Below are 21,507 nucleotides of genomic sequence, written 5' to 3'. Positions count from 1 at the left end.
GATTGTACTTGATTAAATATTGGATCAATCATATTTTAAAAACAAAGAGGCACATTGTTTCTTGGATTTGTGAGCATTCGATACGTGTCTCGTGCTCATCGCTCCTTCAAATGGTTGGGCACGTTGGTGTGCGCTTCCTGAGTGGATAAACGCGACATCCAACTAGAAAGGGACACATCTCTGATCATGACGATCAGCAAAATATGTGCCTGAATGGGTTGTTGTTTTTCCATCTAATGCTGAATTAAAATTAACCTTGGACAAGCTGGATTTTTTTTTCATGCTACTTCATTCCTCCTCCTCATTTGCTTTTGCATTCCCTTCTCCACCTTCCTCTCATCCCTGACTCTATCCCTTTTTTTTCCTCATCTCTCTCACTCTCATTCTTCCCTCACCATCACCCCAACTGATTTTCAAGACGGCTGAGGATGTATCATTTCCAGTCTAGTGTCCGGAAGCGGCTCGATTACAGCTATCGTGCCATCAATACCGCTATCTTGAAACGTCAGCATCCTACCATGGGCTTGATTCCAGCTTCCGTTGCTGTCACAATTCACAGTGACTATTGCGATGTATAGGCTCGATGAAAAATGATGATCTGCAGTTGTGCCGCATAATGTAATGAAAGTTAATAATAAACAGCAACGTCTTTGTTTACATGCTGTACATGTAGCGATAACGTGTACTCTATTATGACTATCTTTGGTCTATCACTAGCCTACTGACGGATTAATGATGATGAAGGTCGTGCATGTAAGATTAGATATTTTGATGTGCGTGTGAAAAAAACAATGAGGTGTTTCAATGACAAGGTACACTTCGTGCACAGGCCAATCTTTGCGACCTGGCCACATTCCTGTCCCTTTTCTCCATGCATTTGAAATAATAATAATAATAATAATAATAATAATGGGAAAAGTTTATTTGCCATTTGCAGAATATATCCGCCACATCAAATACACCAGCTCGAGAGCAGAAATATTTTCAAATACGCCATCTATTTGCTCAAATATGACAGTCAATCTCCTTAGTTTTTATTTTATTTTATTTTCTTATAACCATCCCCCCTGGATCCTCGCATCCAAGGGGTAGGATCCTCAATTTTTTTCTTTTGAATTGAGTGAAATCCGCCAAGGGATACTCGAAATACACCATTTCTGGTGTCGCATTTCTGATGTGTCAATGGCCTATTTGTTGGCTGCCTTTTTAGAAATAGGCCCAGATGTTCAATGTGAATCCGCAAGCTACTTTGGTTTCAGATAAAGAGGTAGGACATGCACTGTCCGCAAGGTCAGTAGGTGTTACTTTTTTTTAAAAATCAGGTTGCCACCTTCTTAATTATCATAGACGAGCTTGAGCATGCCATTGTTAAGCTGATGTGTGGTTCACTATTTTGCATGATTCGTCTGACGCACAAAGTTGAGAGCTTCAAAAGACATAAGGTTTAGGTGATTATTTACACGCAAAGTATATTACTTCTGACTCAGAGTGGGACCATCTACAAACCGATACCGCATCGACTTTCCTTTTGACCTTGGTGCAGATGGCGGCATTGGGTATGCTGATCACTTATATACATAGCACGGATGGAGTCGACTTTATCCAGAATTTAGTGTTTTATATCGAGTGCGCATATTACACTTTTGACTATGGTATTTGGGAGCGAGGCAACAAGATCAACTACGCTGAACCAGAACTGAACTCTTATTCGATTGGTATGGCTATACTGCAGGCTGTCAATGGCATCGGCCTGTTTGAACCGCGAGATAGCAGCTTCGTAAGTTTGAGTTGCTGTTCCTTACTGCAGAATCAATATAGAGGCTTTTGACCCCTGGACCTTCTGTTTTTTTGTTTGAATCGTAAAATAAAAAAAAAAAGAAGAGATATACACAACAGTTGGGGAAAACGCAAATCTCGAGTTTTCTGGGCGTGTAAATAGTAACAATCAAAGGTGATCTTAGGTGGAATCGAAGGTCAAAGGCTACTTTATTTAGCTATAACGTAGTGGACTATTTATACTGATAATTAACACTGAGTTGCGGCTCTGATGTCTTGTCACCTGGGGTGCGCGTGATAGTTGAGCTTTCCTCAAAGGTTTGAGCCCAGCATTGTATAACACGTTTGCAGGGCGGCCCAAGGGCCCTGTTGGATCACTAGGTGCATTACGTTGTACCGTGTTCAAGGTCATCTGTGTACGTTCACTCCTCACTTCATGGACAACAGGAGGTTTTACTTTACGACAATTTGGTATCAAACTTTGAGTGTGAGTCGGCCTTTGTTTGTCAATACTGTGAATACCCGGAGGGCCCACAGTGGTAACGCTTCTCACACACGTTATGCTAGGTGGACTAAGCAGAGCAAATACATTTAGTTCCCAAAGCGGCGCTGCTTCTCGGGAATTGACTACATGGAAAGAAATATCTTAAGGATCCAATACACAAAAGGATACTAGGCGCAAATTACTAATCTTCTTCATGACGTTACATAACAGCATTTGCAATAGTGTTCGTGTTTGTCTGGGAAGATTGGCCAAGGCGGTGAACATGTCATGTATCGTATTTCTTGCTTTCTTGGTCACTAAGGAAGATGCTGACTAGATTGGTACCCTGCGTGGTGCTGATGATCGTCAGAAGGGCCGAAATGTAAAGAAGCTTGGATTTAATGAGAAGCGGACCCAAGCGACCACTCTTGGCACCACAGGAAGCAGAACTCCTAGAAACAATTGCTGGTCAGTGCGGAGGCCATTCTTGTCCGTTGAGTTGTCACTTACGTCGTTCATAGCGCCTGCAGTTAGCACTGCGCTCAGAAGAGATGGCTACTTTGGTGTCATGGTCATGCTTCTTCTAACAGCATGCCACTGCCCCCATGCTGCTGCTGCAGGCCCATCGGGCCTATGCGCTCAAAAAAGACAGGGCAAGGAGACCCAAGGCAAGTCTTCTAAACTCAAAGGTCATTAAGAGCCCTGCGTTAGCCGCAAAGGAAGCAGCACGGCCTTGAACATTGGTACCATGGCTCCTGACCTAGCGAGCTTGGAAATTTCTGAAGCCCGCACCGGTAACATCGCTCTAGAGAGCACCAGTTCCTCTGTAGTTAGGGATGAAAATTCGGATGCGAGTTTGCCTAATGGGAGTATGAGCAGTCTTGGGTTAACGCTGGGCCCAGGATATGCTATCAGTTTCAGTCAGCCTCTATGACTAAGGCAGTAGGACAGCGAGTCGGCTCTTTTCCTTGAAGATGAAGGCAGGATAAGATTTCATAGAGATCATCGTTAATCTTTCACTCATTTACTCTCTCATTCTTTCTTTTCCTCTTCTCCTTTCTCTTTTATTTATCCAACGCTACATAATTTCAGGCTTACTTCAGTACCTCCCTTTATGCAGTGGCTCTGGCAATTTCGTCAATAATTAGGTTCTTGAGGAAGCTTAATTCAAGTCACTGTAGCTCAAATCTCTAATATACTATAGCCGCTACCTTTTTTGATATATCACGTGTAGAAATTTTTTTTCAGACAATTTGGGATTTTATTTCCTCCTCCTCCCCTTTCATTCCCTCATTCATTACCCTTTCCCTTATTCCCTTACTTCAACAATGGTTTGCAACCAATGCGTTAAAGAATATGCGCGTCGTGGAGAATTAGTTGAAGTTACGCATGAACGATCAAATAGTAATGAGTGTCTTTTCAACAGATGTAAGACATGTAATCGTCCAAGAATACATGGACATATGGAAAATTGTCCTGAGAATATTATCCCGTCATTGATAAGTGAGTATAAGTGATAATTGGAAAATGCAGAACATATATGACAATATGACAAGACAACACGACAGAGCAACAGAGGAATGGATAAGTATATGTAGGATGTAGGATACAAGTGTAGGAAAAGCTGAACTAATAATTAAATAAATATTTTTTTTCAATTTTTCAAAATCAAAGTGAGCGTGACATGGAGGTGCAAAATTCACGTAATGAGAACATTAACCTGAACAGAAGTAACCGCGAGGAAGAATATGAATTTGAGCCTTATCATCCCCCACCACGACCTCCACTTCCAGTACAAGTTCCTATTGCTAGGCGACCTTTCATTGCTAGGCGACCTTTTAATGAAAATCTAATCAGAGGCAACAGTATTAAAAATCACAGACATCACCTTGATCGGATGATAAAATGTCCAGATTGTCAGGCGAAAGTGTGGAAAGAGGAACGAAGTAATAAGAAGCAAAATCAGGACTTTAAATACTCCATCTGCTGTCAGAGAGGTCGAGTTGTATTGCCCATTATTGAGCCACTTCCATTCATCCTAGAGGTTTTAAGTTACCATTTAAGCTGCTACTAAAGATCGGCCAGCCTATCATGTTGTTAAGGAATATGAACGCCAAGCGTGGATTGTGTAATGGTACCCGACTTATTGTGCGTGGTCTTACCTCAAGATGCATGGAAGCAGAAGTTATCACAGGCGCTTTAAAAGGAAAAAGAGTGTTTATTCCGCGCATCCCCCTGACAACTGCTGATGATGACCAAACATCACCTGTGAAGTTTACACGGTATCAATTCCCCATCAAGCCAGCATTCGCTATGACAATTAACAAGTCGCAGGGGCAAACTCTTGAGAAGGTGGGTATTTATCTCCCTGCTCCCGTGTTTACTCATGGTCAACTGTATGTTGCACTATCACGCTGCTCCAATCCAAGAGATCTGAGGGTTTTAATAGACAATGGCATATTTCCTGGGTTTGAAGGTGTTTATATAAGGAACATTGTATACAAGAGCGTTCTCCAATAAGTATAAAAATAAAAATAATAAATTATTTTGTTCAAAAATTCACACCTGTGCATCGCACGGGCTACTGCTAGTTGTGGTCAATGTACGGGGCTATTAAGCAAGCTTGTCAGCTGACTTAATATCAACATTACAGATTTGGTCATCCAACAGAAGCAAATAACTACTCTCTTATGATGGTAACTTGATGACATCCATGAAGACCCAGTCGCCCAAGGGGCTCTAATCTATCTGAGCTCATTTATTCGATCTTTTCCTGAGATGCTTGAAGGCATCATGCACCTCTATAACCACTTTTTGATCATTACTCTTCGCGAAGGGGTCTCTCGACCCAATAACTGTGATGTAGCCGAGGCAACGGAGTACCCGATGCTTTCGTCCTTTGAACTAAAATCTCTTCTTGGAACAGTTTTATCTGGCCCAACACCGAGGTCTAACGCTACCAATATGCCTCTACGTAGCCAAGCTTCTAGTCGAGTCAGCCCGCCGCTGTCAACGACCACTGAGCAGCTTCAGCTTTATAAGTAATGGAGACAATGCCTCAGTATTGAATACATTCACTTCATTAGGAGCTACGCTTATTCCTATATGACCAAAGACTTAAGCACGAAAACAATTAAGCTCCAATCAGGAGGATAATTACTCAGGTAGTTTTATCGAGGCTTTCATCAACGAGAGCACCATGTCTGTTTCCTCACGTGGAATTAATATGATAGTGGCTGACCCTATCCAAGGCGTTACCATTGAGTATATCTCATTCGATACACATACCTTAGAAGACGAGAGTAATAATTTGGCTCGACTTGTGGACTGGTTGCAGCCCAGAATGATAATCGTTTACAGCTCCAACGATAGTTGCGCTGAGCTTTTAACTAACGTTGGAACCTTGGCATTCAAACATTTGGGAAGCAGACGCATCAGCGATCTCAAGTTTTATGAATTGGAGAATCAAACCTGATAAATTAATAATGAACTGAGATATAACGAGACAAGAATGAGGATCTTTATTTTCACAATAGAAAAGAGTATTTATACCTCTTTTCTATTATTGTATGTCACGGGTATTAATATTGTTGTAAATAGTAGGTGTATCTTTGCTTAAGGGGCAAAAGGATAGACACAAAATCAGGAAAGGACAGTACAAAGAGTGTCAACAAGAATACCAAGAGAAAATAAAGACAAACAACCTTGACGACAAACAGCGCCATAGGATGCCGAAAGAGAAAGATGGGAGCTTTATAGGTTAGCTCACAAACTGAGTTCCTGGACGGCAAATGCTTGTTGTGAAAAGGGGAAAAGATAATAGCAAGAACAAGACGTATGGGGAAAACTGAAGATTTTATTGAGGAAGAAGCTCTTTGGCTTTTATAACTTAGCCTACAGGCCTGACTGTGGTGCTTTCTAGGTGAGGTGGACTCACCTATAGCTTAAGGCTTTGCACAAAGGTTCTTTTAACTGTGGATCGACAGAATGTCCCGATTAGTAGATACAAAGTAAAAATAAAATAGTTATAATTGATTTATATAACTATTAATGACCAGCCACAACAATATTAATGTAAATTAGCTATATAGTAAAAGGTTTTAGGTGATTATGGCGCATGAATCATGGTGCATGATAAGTGAGGAAGGAATGGCGATATGGGGGCGATCTTGAGTCGTTCGTTGGTAACCAGTTTTTCAGACTCAAACAGCACCAAATAAGCCCTTATGATGACTAATCAATGCTCGCAAAAAAAAAAAAAAAAAAAAAAAAAAACCTTGTCCATATAGGTGCGAGCCAAGACTCTATAGTGGAGGCGCACAAGGCTTTATGGACGGACCTACTCCAGTTCTTGAGAAGACGATTGACCTTAGCCATTATAGAGCAAGGACTGGAGTCCAAACCCATTTCCTTCGCGTTCTACGGCTGCAGCTTTTGTTCTCAACTCGCCAGGGTGATGGCTACGTCGTCGCAAAAATCATGGAGCCCTCAGCCGGGCTCTTGGGAAATTCTATCCAAGTGTATGGTATATTTTGGCGCGATCTTTTAGCTTCCGTATTGAGTTATACATGTTGTCACGAGACCCTATCATTTCCGAAATGGCACCCAAAAATTCAACTTTGCATTAGCAGTTGAAACTTTTTGGGGCCATTATTGACTCAGTTGAGCGCCAGATTGCGGTAGGAACTCTAATAGCGATTGCCAAAACTGAAGACCGTAATCCTAGTATGGAGATGTAGCAAGAAGTAATTGATTTGCCAATGGTCGTGCGCGAAGTTATGAGCAAGTTCTGGATAAAATGGATCATCAATGGGCCATATTTCAGACGTGTCTGGATCATCTATGAGAAAATTAATAGATATTGAAGCAGAGCTGTAGGATACTGACTTTAAATATCACGAACGTATGGCCAGGAATGTATTTTATGATCTTCCGCAAGAGGGTAAAGAAGGCACATTTGCATTTCTTGTCAAGGCAGTTCCTAAGCTATTGTTATACTCAATTGATTTTGAATAGAAAAAGCCAGTATCTGAAATAATAGGCTAGACAGAGTAAATGGATATGAATAAACTTCATATTAAGCACCACACTTTGATCAAAAATCTTTATTGGCTGAAATTTATCGACGCTCATTAGACACTTTGGACTAAACAAGAATTAGAAAAAATAGTTTATTTTTTAAAGTATGGAAAAGGTCTTTATTACATGTCAACGGTTGCAACGTGACAGGGAAAGCTGAGACGTAATTTTTGCGTGCAGAAGGAACATGAGGCAGTAGTAAATACGATCAAGACTCTTGGAAGGCTTGAAATCCTTCTTTCCAACAGGACAAAAACATGAAAGCAGGGCTCAATGCATAAAAAGGATACTGGGTTCATCTTCCGTTTGTCAAATGCGGGGTTTTAGGAAAGCGCTCGACACGTGAAGGTCGTACGGTCAAGTAAGGAGGGTTTGGGACAGACTAGAAGTCTACCTGAGGCTGCGGTCCCAGAGACGTGATTTTAACAAAGAGTAGCAATGGCTTAATCTACAAAGATATCAACGATGTGGAGGCCTACGGGACGAAGAGAGGCTCTGCGATATAGCGCTCAACACGTATGTACCTCATTGAAGTTCGCCACTAGGGATCATGAGGGATTAGAAGTAACCGAATGTAATGGCTATCAACGAAATACACTAACTTTTAGTCCAGCTATGGGCCTGGGAATCACCATGGATATCGAGTAGGAGTATAAGTGCTTGTCTAGGAACATCTAATGGAATTTTTTGTAACGTTTAGGCGTGGTGAGCATCGAACCATTCGAGTCACTCGATACTCAAGTCATTCGATACTCGAGCCATTCGAACTATTCGAATCGATCCAGGATAGGACTTATTCAAATTTACCACGATTCGATTTCGATTCGAATGCATTCGAACATTCGAATTCAATTTGTTCGAATCGAATAGGAGCACTGGATGAGACAACGAATTATTCGGTCCGTTCTCCCAGTCTCACAGGTACCGACAGAATCTGCTCTGTCTTCTAGGGATCCACAACTAGAGTCGAGAGAAGCCAGCACTCACGAATAGGAAAAAATGGTGGCGCTCGAACTCGGGGCTGTCGCGTGACTGATGACGCAACTTAGGCCACCATTGTGTCGTACTCATTGTTCTCTTTATTGAGATTGGGGGACGACAATTTTGCACAGACATGTTATACATCATTGGTGCCGTTTATCTCAAGTTAGTCCTGTGAGCCCGTGGTACTTGTTAAGCAAACAAACAGAATAGATACATTTCTCTTTCCTTGTCCCATTTGCATAGAGACCTACTTGTTATCTTTCTCCCCTGTCCTTATTACTGTTTCTTTTACTACTTTCTCAAAAAAAAAAAAAAAAAAAAAAAAACTATCCGTAATGCTTTGTTTGCACATGAATAGCAGAGTTTGAGTGTCTGGCTATCTTACACTGTTATCATTTCCCTGTCTTTAAAGTTTAAGACAGCTAAGGTGTTGTTTTAAATGCATGGAACCACTCTGAACAACGGTATAATGTTCATTTGCAATCTCATGCTTGTAAATAGTGGCATTTATTATTTACTCTCTCTCACACACACTCTCTCTCTTTCTCTCTCTCCTTCTCTCCTTCTCTCACATCGTCCTTGCACCCTACTTTATTCATTTATTCTCCATCACCTTTTGATTCAGTTAATCATTTGTCCCATTCTTTTTCTTATTGGTGCTTAAGTAAAAAAAAAACTAAACAGCAGAAATGCAGGAATGAGAGCAATCGTACACGAGTGAATACGTCTGGTATGGTTTATTTGGCATGTTTCAAATACTAGCGACCAATCTTTTTATGCACAGAATCATTTGTGATTTTGTTTATTTTTTCTGGTGGCGAAATACATCATCGACTGTCAATATTTTTATCGTTGGTGGCAATACCCTGCCTGTGAAACACACCTGTCATCATCGTCCATCATTTTTTCTTTTTTTCTCTTTCACCCCTTCTCTCTCCTTTTTTTCCTTTGCTTCTTTCCTCCCTCTTCCCTTGCCACTACATTTTTCCTCTCCTCAGCCCTTTCCTGTCCTTTTTTTTTCTTTCTTTTGTCTACCGAACAATATCTACTGTATGCATGTCTATAGACCCAAGTTCAGCTGAGTGTGATCCCTGATCTGCCTTATCTGTTCCCTAAAAACATTCCAGTCCTAATAACAACCTTTTTTTTTTTTTTTTTTTTTTCTTTTCTTTTCTTTTTATTTTCATTTTTTTGTCTGACTAGCTTCTTCGACAACTTTTCCTGCATCTACCATTCTTTGTAAACAACAAACCACATCCATCCACTAAGCATCTGGCGGAGAACAGATTCCAGTTGAAACCATATCTTCACAACACTCCCTTGTCCACACGTCCACATCTTGCAACAGCATCTTCAATAGCCACAAAAACTCAAAGGATGTTGGTTCACAAAGTCCACAATAATACCAGTCAAGAATATATCCATTCTGCTGGACTACCATCTGCTCAGCAGTTAACTCAACGAAATGATCAACGCAAGCTCTCCTGCTCGGATATATCAGACGGCGATCATGATCAGCAAACATATCGTTCTCACAAGCAACAAGCAGAGCATTCTCAAACAAATCATTTGGACAACTATCAAAAGCCATATGAAGAACCTATTCGAGATGATTTGGAAGAGTGGGAATCGTGCGACTATGACCTTGAACATCACCACCGCCTTCAAGAACAACAAAAACATCAGCAAAGGAGACGACGTCTCGTTCAAGATGAGTCTCAGCAGGGGCGTCCGCATAGTCTTCCATACCACGGTGACTCCAAATATTCTCACCGTCAGACACGGCATTCAAAGAGCCTGAGCTCAATAAAATTTTCATCCCCTCATCCAACCACTGCCAAGACGGTATCCCCTTCACCGTCTTTCACCTCCTCATGCTCTTCACCTCCTCCCACTGCTCCTTTTGCATCATTTGGTCGCTCGTTTTCTCCTATTCTATCTAAAGCCTCCTTCTGCCCCTCACCTCATTCGAGGAACATGTCCATGTCTCCAAAGCGCGAGTCGGATGACTTGATCCCCCATCAAAAGCACTCCCAGAAACATTCGGATGGGTATCTCGAGTTTCATCGCCGCCGTTCTTTACCGTTATCGCAGAAATGTACGCTTGGCAATGCTGATGAAGCAACCATGATGGATGTTGATGGTCATCCCGACCTCACAACTGAAGAGCTTCCCTCGGACTCTTTGATGGATCAATGCGAACCTCAATATGAGCAGTCTTCAACATCGCCACGACAAACAAACTCACCTTCACCTGTAATACCCTGTATACAGCGACAGTTCCTTCCTTTTCCTCCGTCAAAAAGACACGACTCTTCCTCTTCATCAATACCCCCGCCACTCATACAACAGGATATGCCTTCTACACAACAAGAGTTCCTGTCGGATGAGCGCTTGGTTTTGGGAAAACGTCGTACTTGGCCATACGAGCAAGGTCAATATAGCTCTCCGAATCAGTTTGATAGCAACAACATAGGTTCACGCTACCATACTCTCGATTTCAAAGATTATCGCGACGAACGACTTCGCCAGATCAAGAGAAGCTCCATTGGCAGTAGTCATTCGCATGTTTCTTTTGATAGAAGGGTATGGTACAGCGTATTTTTTATTTATTCTATTTATTTTTATATATCTCTTCATTGACATTATTTACAAGAAGCGTGGATAAAAGTAGCTCTTTTTATGACAATCGCTAAAGGCATTAATATCAATATTTGCTTGTGCAGCGTTCTCCGTCTCCCTTCACGAGGGTAGCGTCATCCTCATGTACAACCGAGTCATCCTTGGGCAAAGAGGATAAGATCAGTATCAGTGCTAGTGGCAAAGATGGAGATGAATTTTCCATTTCGAACAGAGCTCAAACGCCACCATTTTCGCAGTCCTCACCGTCGCCGCAGCAACAGTATCGACATGAAAGATTGCGTTACGATGTCTTTTTACCTCGCCGCCAGGAAAAAGCACACGACTGGGACATAGGAAGGGACAAGGGAGATGATAAGAATAATGAGAGATCCAATGTTCTCCCCAACCCAAACAACTTTGAGTTTATGAGCGAGGCTCAGAGGGTGTTGTACGAGCGCCATCCACCTTCTCCCAAATATGAGCGACAGCCCTCATTCAGATCCTCATCTCCGCCTCTAAGGCCAACCCAGTCAGAGGCTTCTTCCATGCCGTTATCACCAGTGCAACCAATACAACACGTATCATTCGAGCACCGTAGCCAACACCATGCATCACGGCGCTCTCCTTCGAGAATAAATACTGATCAAGACCTTAGCCAGAACTCACGACCCAGTCAAACACAGGAACATCATCATCAGCAACAGTCTCGACGTCAATCTGGCTCTCATTTGCCAAATATATGGGAGCTTGTTATGTCTAAGCGGCATCACCAGCAAGAACAGGAACCCTATCATGAGAACGAGCATCTTCCAGAATCATCAACAAAGCCGTCAACAACGTTTGCAGCTTCTGTACAAAGCAACCTTACTGGAAGAAGCACCTCAGATCTCAACCTCCCAGGGACTGAGGGCATGACAGTTACGAAGACTGAAGATGGAGCAATTATGGTTTATAATCCAATAACAGAGAACATGACCTTCCGCTGTGAGCTTTGCCCGAGCGAATCTTTTGGCAGAATCCATGATCTAAAGCGCCACCAAGCCTCAAAACATCAGGAGATGACCTGGCCTTGCGATTTCTGCCATCGGCCTTTTGTGCGACGTGACGCTTTGTTAAGACACTACACTGTTAAAGCCGCGAGAGACGATGGATTACATCCAGCCAGCCATGAAGTCGAGCGGCTGATGGCCGCCCGTGCTCGCGCTAAGTTGCTTTATTAATAGTATAAAAAGTAATTTAGGAATAAAGGCTGTGTAAAGTGCAATGATTCTATTATTCTAGAGGACCGAGTGACTTTGATTGGTAGAATCCAAGATTATGTTTCTAACTCTTCCAGAACCTTCATAATCTTTTCTGTCAACTTACGTGTCACAAGAAGTGAGTCATGAGCCTTCTGGCGTTGCCAAAATACAGTACACTCAAGGCTTTCGCACGCGACCAATTCCATTCCAGTGCTGGCTAGACCATCACCACACTCTCCAATATCTACACCCACACCTCCATTACTAGCGCCACGACAGCAGGAGCTACAGACATCCACCGCTGCTCGCAAAAGCTTCTCGGCTTTGGCAAGCCCATTTTGTAAAACTAGTAAAGAATAAGGCCGACCTTGCTCGCTCTTACAATCTGCGCAAAGATACTTTTGTGCCCCTTGCCCGGTCACTATCTTACCACACACAGTACAGAGCTGGCTTTGATAGTAACGATCGATCCGCGATCCCAATAAAACATAGCCCTTACTGCCTTTGCGCCCTGATTTTAATCGTGAAGCTTCCAGAGTAGTTTCCAATATACCTTCGAATGTCTCGGTTCCTGCTGTTGCAACGTCTTCTAACGTTGGAAGGGATTTATGTTCCTCAGAGGGAGCATTTGTTTGTTGCATCAGCGACTGCTGTTGCTGATGGTGATGGTGGTGTTTAAGCTCCTCCTGTGCTGCAACTACAGCAGAGTTCATCTTCATTGGTATAACTGACACTGCAGAATTGAGTTCTGATAATTTAGCAGGAGAGCCTGTTTCCCCATTAATGCTTGACAGCGTCTGAACTGCTTTTTGACCAGGCTCTTGTCCTGAGACAAGCTGAGGTATAACTCTCTGAACTCGAGGCATTTCATCAAACCATGATTTAACATCTGCCCCGGCAAGCTGGAATATCCGCTCCATGGAAGGTATCACATGCTTGCGGATGTAGTACTCGCCATTGAGTCGTAAATTCTTATTACGAAGAAGTTCTTTTGGCTCGACAACTTGATCAGTCAGTCGAGCCCCAGGGCTTCCATAAACCACGACGTATGGGATACGCTCGCCATATTGAGGCTCTGCGCGCGGGTCGAGGTTCATCCTGCGAGCAGAGATTATAGCACCAGGTGGAGGCACTCCTTTTTCACTGGAAAAAAAAAAAAAAATTAGAGCTCCGAGTGGGATTCAGTGATCTCATTCAGGTCAAAATAAAAAGAACTAATTCTTACCTGTAACTGCCCATACGCACCTCTTTCCCAAACATCAAATCAGGCACAGGAACGCGGCCTTCTAGGATCTTCCCCATTTGACGTACGAGATAAGACTTTACAAGCGACAGATCTTTTGTTCTAAACATTTCCCTAGATGACATCGGTGTTATAAAAGTGCTGACACATCAATAAATTCATTCCATCGACCGCAGCTATTTTTTTTTTTTTTACTCACTTGATACACGTCTCCATAATTTTTTGGACCGCTGGGATGCCATCTCGTCGAATAGTTTCAATGCCTTTAGCATCAAATATCCCTTTTTCCTGATCCGGTGTCTCATATGCATTCCCGACGTATCTCTTCTTGGTCACCAAGAAGCACCCATGATAGACCTTTTCGAATTTGAGTTTGACTGGTCGGGGATTCATTTTTGTAATAGTCTCTGCAATGTCATATCCAATTTCAAAAGCTTCTTGCCTCGTTCGGCCTTTTAGGTGCACAAACATGCTGTCTGTATCCCCATAGACTACTCTTGCATTCCATTTAGGGTTATCGTTCACAAATCTGATGGACCGCTCTAATGTTTCACGACCACAAAGCACCACTGAATCAGCGATTTCAGCCCCAGGCATCCGACCTGAGTATGATGCAGCTGTATACCCATATGTAACATTGGCGATAAATTTGAGCGACAATTGACGCGCATCCAAAAGCTTTAGCAGTGATTTGTTGGTTGGATACTCTTTCATAGCCTTCTTGATCATAACTCTCGTATCAAGGATTTCAGCCAGCATTCGGCCGAGAAGACCACGTCGAATGTCCTGATTAACATACATGACATTGTTTGGAGCAACTATTTAAATATAAGAAATATTAGTAAGAGTATCAAGTGCCAGCAGATGAGCAAGCTTCATGCCAGTAAACATATGCATTAACTGTCAAAGATATTTAAACCCATCTTTGCAAAGACTTACTATGCAAATGTTCCTTCATGAGGGGAAGCATACCCTCAGGAATGTTGTAATCTGTCAAAACACCAAGCTTTGATCCTCCTCCCAATTTTCCAAGGCTAGTTGAGTAACAGATATTGTACGCGATCATCACACTTGGATACAAACTCTGAAAGTCCAACACAACGACTGGATCTTCGTAAAATCCGGATTCTGGTTCCATCACCATCGGAATCACCTCTAACGCGCGTTGAGCAGAGACTTGAGCACGGCTCGGAGTGATCATGATAAAATTCTCAGGTTTTGCAAGCCGAACCATCATTGATTCTACCTTGTACTGGGAACCGCGCGAGATGACACTAAAAAAATCCACGCCAAAAACACGTGCAAACTCGCTAGTGCGAGAAATGAGCTCTTGTGATTCAATGAGCTGCAAATTATATTGAACTCGATGCAAATAATAGCGTACGACCCGGGATTGATGGAGCGCAATGCCATCTGCCCACCATCTTGATAATGTTTCATATGTATAGTGAGGTATTCTGACATTTTCCAATGTCGGATTAAATAGAGAAGAGGAATGTAATGAGTAAAAATAAAAGTAAATGAATAATATCTTACAATCTTCTATAAGAGCATCATGACCTTCAAGTAGAATAGCAGCCAGTGATGGCCAGGCCGTTTTACCTTTGTTGCAATACATGGAAAACTACATTGCAGAACCCGTAGTTAGTGAGCGCAACTTCTCCGCGAATCATTCTCCAGACATTGAATAGATGCCGGCCGCCAATTTTGAGACCAGAATGGAGTTTTGGATCATAAGAACCTCTTGCTTCCATGGCCTCCTTGCTTATAAAAGGCGGTTTTGGAGGACGGATACGAGAAAGTAGTTTGGACATGTCTATACCAAATAGGGTCCAGTACCTGTCCATAAAATAGCCCCATGATAGTTTGTACACCTCATACCCGGCCAAAATGTCTGGGTCGAGACTCAAGATATGCTTTAGAACGGCATTCATCATCTCGCCTTCATTCTCAGCCATATGAATATCGAATCCTATCCGACCAACAGACAGCTTCTTTATCATCCCTGCTCCCACGTGTGTGAAAATCCCTACACGGTATCTATTTGAGTAGATGTGTAGTGATGCTGTAAATGTCATTAAAAGCATTCAATTTTACACGCTATAACACAAAAAGTCAAATGTCCTTACCCTGGTACCCATCCATTCGAGACCAGTCCTTGTTGATCTGTCTGCCAGCAGTAAAACACTGCCTGGATGGGGTCCAACGCCGGATCCGGTAACAAGGTTCCGCGTGTCTGACAATGTAGCTCCATGCTAAAAACATCCAAATAGTCCTTTTCTACAGCAACGGAGGAAGCAATTTTTGTTGGACTATTCTTGTACCCAAAAGGGTTTCTTTGGGTCGGGCCTTCTATTTGCGAGATCTGCTCACGACGTTTCTGTGTTGAAGTATCAGCTGCTGACCTCATCATTAGCCTCGCATGCTTTCCTTCCTCTTCTAACCAAATCTGAATATCATTCCGGGAAGGAGGTTGTCGACAGGGCTCCCAAAATTGAAATCCTTTATCTAGCATAGGATCCATGATGGAATCATCACTACTCTTGAATACCGGTATCGTTTTGATGCTATTTGACTGCAAGCGAAATTCCTTGCCGCCAAAAACTTTGGCTTTAGGAGGTATGTCTGATTCATTCGAATAAAAAGGTTTCTGATGGATGACCATAGGTAAATCTAGTCCTGCTAGCGATGCAAGTAATTCGCTTGTTGTTGGAGGTGATAACGCAAACTGAAAAGCTTGCGGTTTATTCGGCATAATATCGTTTAAAATATACTTTGTGTCAGAGTCTGTTTCCGGCTTGTCTGAATTCAAGTCTTGCGCTTCTTCAAGGAAAGAGTCCTCTACCAGAATAACTCCTGATTTTGCCCTTCCGATTTCTAGAACATCTTTACTCTCGTTTCTCGTTGTATCCTCTGGATTACCCTGAGCTACGTATGGATCATCGAGAAATGTTTGGTCGACTTTTGAACCGTCATTAGACTCGTGTTCCGGAGGGGGAGGCCCTGGGCTGCTAAGTCTTTTAGAAGACACAGTCGTTTCTGCCTGCTGACTAACATCTTGGTCATAGTAAGGCTGAGTAGCTGGAATGGAGATATTATGTGTAGATGTGAGATACGGCGACGTTGGACGGGGTGGAGAGTGTATAAATGAGGGTCTTTCCAATGGCGGTGAGGGCGAAGACCACATTTCATCCATGGCAGACATAAAATACTCTCGATTAGGTGAAGCTGGTGCTGGATAACTGTAGAGAATTTTCGAAGTAGACGGGTTTTGATATCGCACGCGCTCTAATTCTGGTATGCCCCGCCGTGTTGATATAGTAACTAGCTCTTGGGACATAGATCCATTTCCTTTATCAAGGTTTCCATCTTCCTCAATATCTGGGCTGTCCGATACTGCCGTGACGAGCTTAGACGCAGGCTGAGCTAAAGTCACCGATGTAGCTCTGTTCAATATACTTTTCGTTTGACCAGTGCCAGATTTCCTTCGCGAGCACGAAGGGATCTGCACGGACTGCATATAACTTCGTGTTCTCTTTCGTGGCGACAAGGAACCAGCTCGCTCACGAATACTTTCTAATGGTGCAGGCATGTGAGAGTCATCAAATCTAACACTTTGATCATTGTTGTCACGAACTGCTGGCCGCCTTGAATCTCTAGGTGACTGATGGGCTAAATCACCCTCAGAAGCTGTGGCAATTTCACGGAAGCGCTTCGCTTTTGCATTAAATTTATCCTTCGAAGCTGTAAACAAGCTTCGATCCCTTTTTTTTGTATTCAGTCTAGTTATACTTTGCCATTCTTTCATAGTATCCTTGCGTTCTCCATTATTGTTGTGTTGATCATCTACATCATTACTGCCATCAAACTGAGGGATGATACGTGTTGTTTTGGGTCTCTTCAGCTCAAAAACAATCGCTTGTTGTTCTGTGTCGGATGAATTTGTGCTGGCCCACAGATCTGCCTCGTCTAAAAAATTTTCATCCTGAAATTCATTCATATCAGGGAGAGCAAAGTCTTCGTCTTCATCCTGTTCCTCAATATCTCTGAAGCCGGTTAGACCTTTAAATATCTCTTTTTTAGTGTCTATGTTGCCTTCATCAAATGCCGCAACCTGGCTCGATCGTAAAAATATAAGAGTTATATGGTCAATAAGCGGACAAAACCAAGCTAGAAAGGATGTTTGAATATTTGAAAATAGTGGTTTTCATCCATTGTGTGTTTAGGGTCTTACCGCCTGAGAAATGATCGATTCATCCACCAAAATAGAGCTATCAGCCTCATCGTAGACAAACGAGGTGTCCTGCAAACCTTGTGAACGCGCGTCCGACCCACTTTCATCTACTTCAGGGGCGGCGCGAGGACAAAGAAACAGAGCGCTCTGATAAGCGGTCGGAAATCCTTTCCCTAGTGGGTCTTCAAGGACGCTGAAATTGGCAAAGTCTCCTTGCGTGGGCATTTTAATCTGACTCTGTGATATCATCTGCCGCACCAACTCAGCAACTGTATGCTTATTTGCATCGTGGTTTAACCATGGAATGCTAACAGGATCGCGAATCTGAGTCTTTGGCGCCTCTTGTGAGGGCATATTATTGGCTTTTCTCCGTCGTGCATCATCCTATCGATATCATAAAACTGTCAATTTTTTTTTTTTTCTGAAAAATGAAGGATTACTTTTACGAGCAACAAACTCACCTCCCAAAGACTGGCCATGGATGGAACCTGTGCCGTCAAAGATGGTGGCTTGAAGCATTCTTCTAGAGTTGTATGTGTATCCCTCTCTGTCACTCTATCTCGATTCACAATGCGATCCACGGTTGAATCCATTTCGATTTCACAGTTGGATTGCCTCCCAGGGTCGTTTTCAATTGACCAAACATGCGTATCCGCTACCGTTGCTTTCGTCAAGCGCTTAGGATGGTCGCCATCCATGGGTTCTAACGAATTCATCAAGCAAATAAAAAAAAATTCTTAAACTACTCACGTTCCACAGATCTTAAAAAGGAGTGGCATATTATGAGTAACATTAATAACTAAATGAACAAATTGGAGTACCATTTACATACCTGGGACATTATTCCTCACTAGTCCCTCCTCGAGCTCTAGCCACCCCATACCGTAAAGATTAAAATCGATAAAGAACTGCAATTTGAATGGTATATGGGCCTCAAATGGCTGAAACTGAGTGCCCATGATAGCTCCGCTTCGCATCAAATCAACAATTCGACTTTCGGAATCCGGATTGAAAAGATAGATCTTTAGGAAGTATGAGTAGCCGACGTGGTAGCCATAGAATGGGATCCCTTTTACAGGAGTAATCGCTGCAACGTATTGAGATTTTCGAGGATCCTGTGGTGTGTTGAAAGTAATATTTGCAGCATGGTTTAAACTCAATCCCAGCTGCAGAATATACGTTTGAACTAGATCATATTTAATCATATCAAATGGCAGCTCATATAGGGTTTGTAAGAGCAGCAGCGAAACAATTATTATTATTATTATTATTATTATTATTATTATTTTTGAATCCAAATAACATACGTTGCGATGTTTCCAATGATCCATCATATGGTACGTAAAAGTAGGGGTATGCCTATCATCCACATTTAATTATTAAACATTGGTGAGGACATTTACTTTTGATTTGATTCTCGACGCCACCAAATTCAACTGAAGGTATTCTGTTAATGATGATAGCAAAGTACTCACCCTGTGAATGTGAAGACAAGTCTTTTGTCCCGACTCATTTGCGCCATAGACCCTAACGACAGGGACTTTTAGGACTGGGCAGGATGGCGGGAGAAATTGGCACATATCCAGATCAAGTGGCCCTGGCTCTGTCATGTAATAGTCTAAATCGACAATTCGTATTTTGAACCGCACTGGACGTGAAGAATGATTTGCTAGGCTTGCTGGATCATTCGGACTATCCTTGGTATTCTTTGTATCTACTAAAGGTCCGGTGTCCCTCTGTTCTATTGCATGGCGGACATCTTCCTCATGCTGAATGATGTCATTACTCATTGATGCTGTATTGCTGAATGAGTTCATTAATACCAGAGATGTAATAAAATATCGGTATTCCTAAGATTCCTAAGATCCTGATAATTCTTATTCTAGTAAACACCCCCCTAAGGCTATCAAGGACATTTAGACGATAAGCTCCCGAGTGAAAAAAGCAAAGGAGGAAATAGTTGATAAATCACCCATTGCACATTTTATTTCTATTTATTTCTAATTACAGTGATCTGTAAGGTTTTAAAGTTAGTCCAGAAATTCATGGGCATAAGATCAAAGGATGCAGGAGAGGGAAATAAACAGAACTTGCAAATTTTTTTGTATGTGCCGGCGCCTAAATACTTGTGTCTAGCGTCGTGCGCGCTTTGCAGCCGGAGCAGGCGACTCTTCCGTGGGCTTACTTTGCAGGTCTCTCTTGCCTCTCAATTTGAGCGAGATCAATTCTTGCAATGTTATCCGCTCCAACTGCGTCACGTCGATCTTACATGCACGGCTATATTTAGAGCGAGGGTACACTGTCTCCAAAAAGTTATCGCAGAGGGGTCGGGGACAGAGGACGCCGGTGTAAAGCTCGTGCGCCCCTACAGCAAAGTGTCCTCGTGCTTTGACCTAAGCGTTTCAAATGGTGGCCGTTTATCAGCAAGAGTTCTCTGGCTTCCTAGGCTTTCATATTTTTTTTTAAAAAAAATCATACCTGTGTCACAAGGTGCCTCTTTATAGCAGTATGCTTGCTAGAAATTCCGTTACGACTTCCAAAGGAACCTAGGCCGACGACAGCCGCTCCTTTTCCCCGAGCATCTTCAACGCTCGCTGTACCGCGTAGTCGAATGTAGCTCGTTGAGCCTTTCGTAAGTTCCTTTTTTTAAGGCACCATCTGGACTTGTAGAATTCTTGAAGCACATCCAAATTCTTTGATCCTGTCTGTGTCTGGAACTCCGTTCACCCAATAGAAGTGCTCATTGTATGTATCCCTTCCAAATACTGGGATGGCGCTCTAAACCTCAATCATTCCTGTTTCACACTTCCTTTTGTTCAACAGGTGATTGAAGCGGAGGACGAAGGTACAAGAACCTGCTTATCACCTTCACCGTTTGCCGTAAGTTAGGGTTGTGAGAGTCCAGCGAGGAAACGTAAGGGCGTTAACAATACCAGGATCGCATCCGGCGATAGTTGTGGTGTTTGCAGATGGGCATCGCCCTGGTTCGTTGAATGTGAGTTCAACGTTTTTAAGCAATTTGGAGCTCTTCTTCTAGTATATGTTTTTGTAGCCTTCGTCTGCGGGTCTTCACCAGCTGCCTTTGAACATGTCGTGTTGAGGAATCCTTGAGAAAGCCCCAATTCTTGGTTGTAGCCTTCTTCATCTACGTCAGACCACCACTGTCCCTTCGCCTGGACTGTGTCATAGGTGGGTAAGTTCAGCACAAGACCGTTGGTAAAACCGTTTCTTTGAGTTTGAACCGAGTTATATCTTTGTCTTGTGGTTGCAGGGATGCTTTGTCTCGATATCCATGAAGCATGTGATATCCTTTAATGTCACAAAAGAGATCCTATATCAAAACCCCTTTTGTTCCCTGTACGATTCAAACATTGCACCCTTGGAAGGATTGTCGATAGACAGAATACGCTCCAGTAGCTGCTTGGCATATTCAGACAGATACACATACCCGGGTAGCCAGGAAGACGCAGGGAAGTCTGAGTATTTTTTCGCTTTTTTGTTCTCCCGCAAAAAAAAACTCAACGTCGCTTATATCTTCGTTAGTTTTATCGACAATGAACTAAAAAAAAAAAAAAAAAAAAAAAAAGAGTCTGAATAAAGAGCATTTGACCGCAGAATATGCATGAGAACACTCCACACAGGGCTATACCATTGTGTTCCTGTAGTGCTGCCTCAATGATGTCTGTGCTTGGCCCATTAATAGTTCTGACACTCTTGGAAATGAAATCTTTTTGGAATCAAAACCTTGCATGCCCCCCAATATGATGTCTGTATCCTTAATTGAGGAAAGTTCAGTGGCGGCCTTGAAATGTTCATAAGTGAGGAGATAGTGGGGTGTTTCTAC

At 42.6% G+C, this 21,507-nt stretch overlaps 3 protein-coding genes across 3 annotated transcripts; 1 reads left to right on the top strand and 2 right to left on the bottom strand.

Moving 5' to 3' along the window:
• Positions 1 to 9,229: 9,229 nt before the first annotated feature.
• Positions 9,230 to 12,605, top strand: BCR41DRAFT_243553 (hypothetical protein). The gene is made up of 5 exons (XM_022020141.1): positions 9,230 to 9,373; positions 9,527 to 9,922; positions 10,253 to 10,909; positions 11,050 to 12,176; positions 12,321 to 12,605. The coding sequence occupies exons 2-4, from the start codon at positions 9,701 to 9,703 to the stop codon at positions 12,163 to 12,165; spliced, it is 1,995 nt and encodes a 664-aa protein (XP_021883485.1). The 5' UTR covers positions 9,230 to 9,373; positions 9,527 to 9,700; the 3' UTR covers positions 12,166 to 12,176; positions 12,321 to 12,605.
• BCR41DRAFT_333626 (hypothetical protein) lies at positions 12,145 to 19,608 on the bottom strand. The gene is made up of 11 exons (XM_022021897.1): positions 19,139 to 19,608; positions 18,971 to 19,022; positions 18,496 to 18,849; positions 18,125 to 18,366; positions 17,664 to 18,047; positions 15,559 to 17,543; positions 15,032 to 15,469; positions 14,369 to 14,886; positions 13,629 to 14,247; positions 13,412 to 13,543; positions 12,145 to 13,329 (listed from the first exon to the last, which is right to left on the bottom strand). Exons 1-11 carry the CDS (start codon positions 19,478 to 19,480, stop codon positions 12,261 to 12,263), a joined length of 6,135 nt encoding a protein of 2,044 aa, XP_021883484.1. The 5' UTR covers positions 19,481 to 19,608; the 3' UTR covers positions 12,145 to 12,260.
• A 187-nt stretch (positions 19,609 to 19,795) lies between these two features.
• Positions 19,796 to 21,507, bottom strand: BCR41DRAFT_420248 (hypothetical protein; the record flags this gene model as incomplete). The annotated part of the gene is made up of 6 exons (XM_022029874.1): positions 21,313 to 21,507; positions 21,187 to 21,222; positions 21,025 to 21,083; positions 20,597 to 20,891; positions 20,142 to 20,303; positions 19,796 to 20,056 (listed from the first exon to the last, which is right to left on the bottom strand). The coding sequence occupies exons 1-6, from the start codon at positions 21,412 to 21,414 to the stop codon at positions 19,796 to 19,798; spliced, it is 915 nt and encodes a 304-aa protein (XP_021883483.1). The 5' UTR covers positions 21,415 to 21,507.

Source organism: Lobosporangium transversale (assembly GCF_002105155.1).
Source record: "Lobosporangium transversale strain NRRL 3116 chromosome Unknown BCR41scaffold_9, whole genome shotgun sequence".
NCBI classification, from domain to species: Eukaryota; Fungi; Mortierellomycota; class Mortierellomycetes; order Mortierellales; family Mortierellaceae; genus Lobosporangium; species Lobosporangium transversale.
Note: the sequence above shows the minus strand (reverse complement) of the source record. Positions and strands in the feature narration are given on the sequence as shown.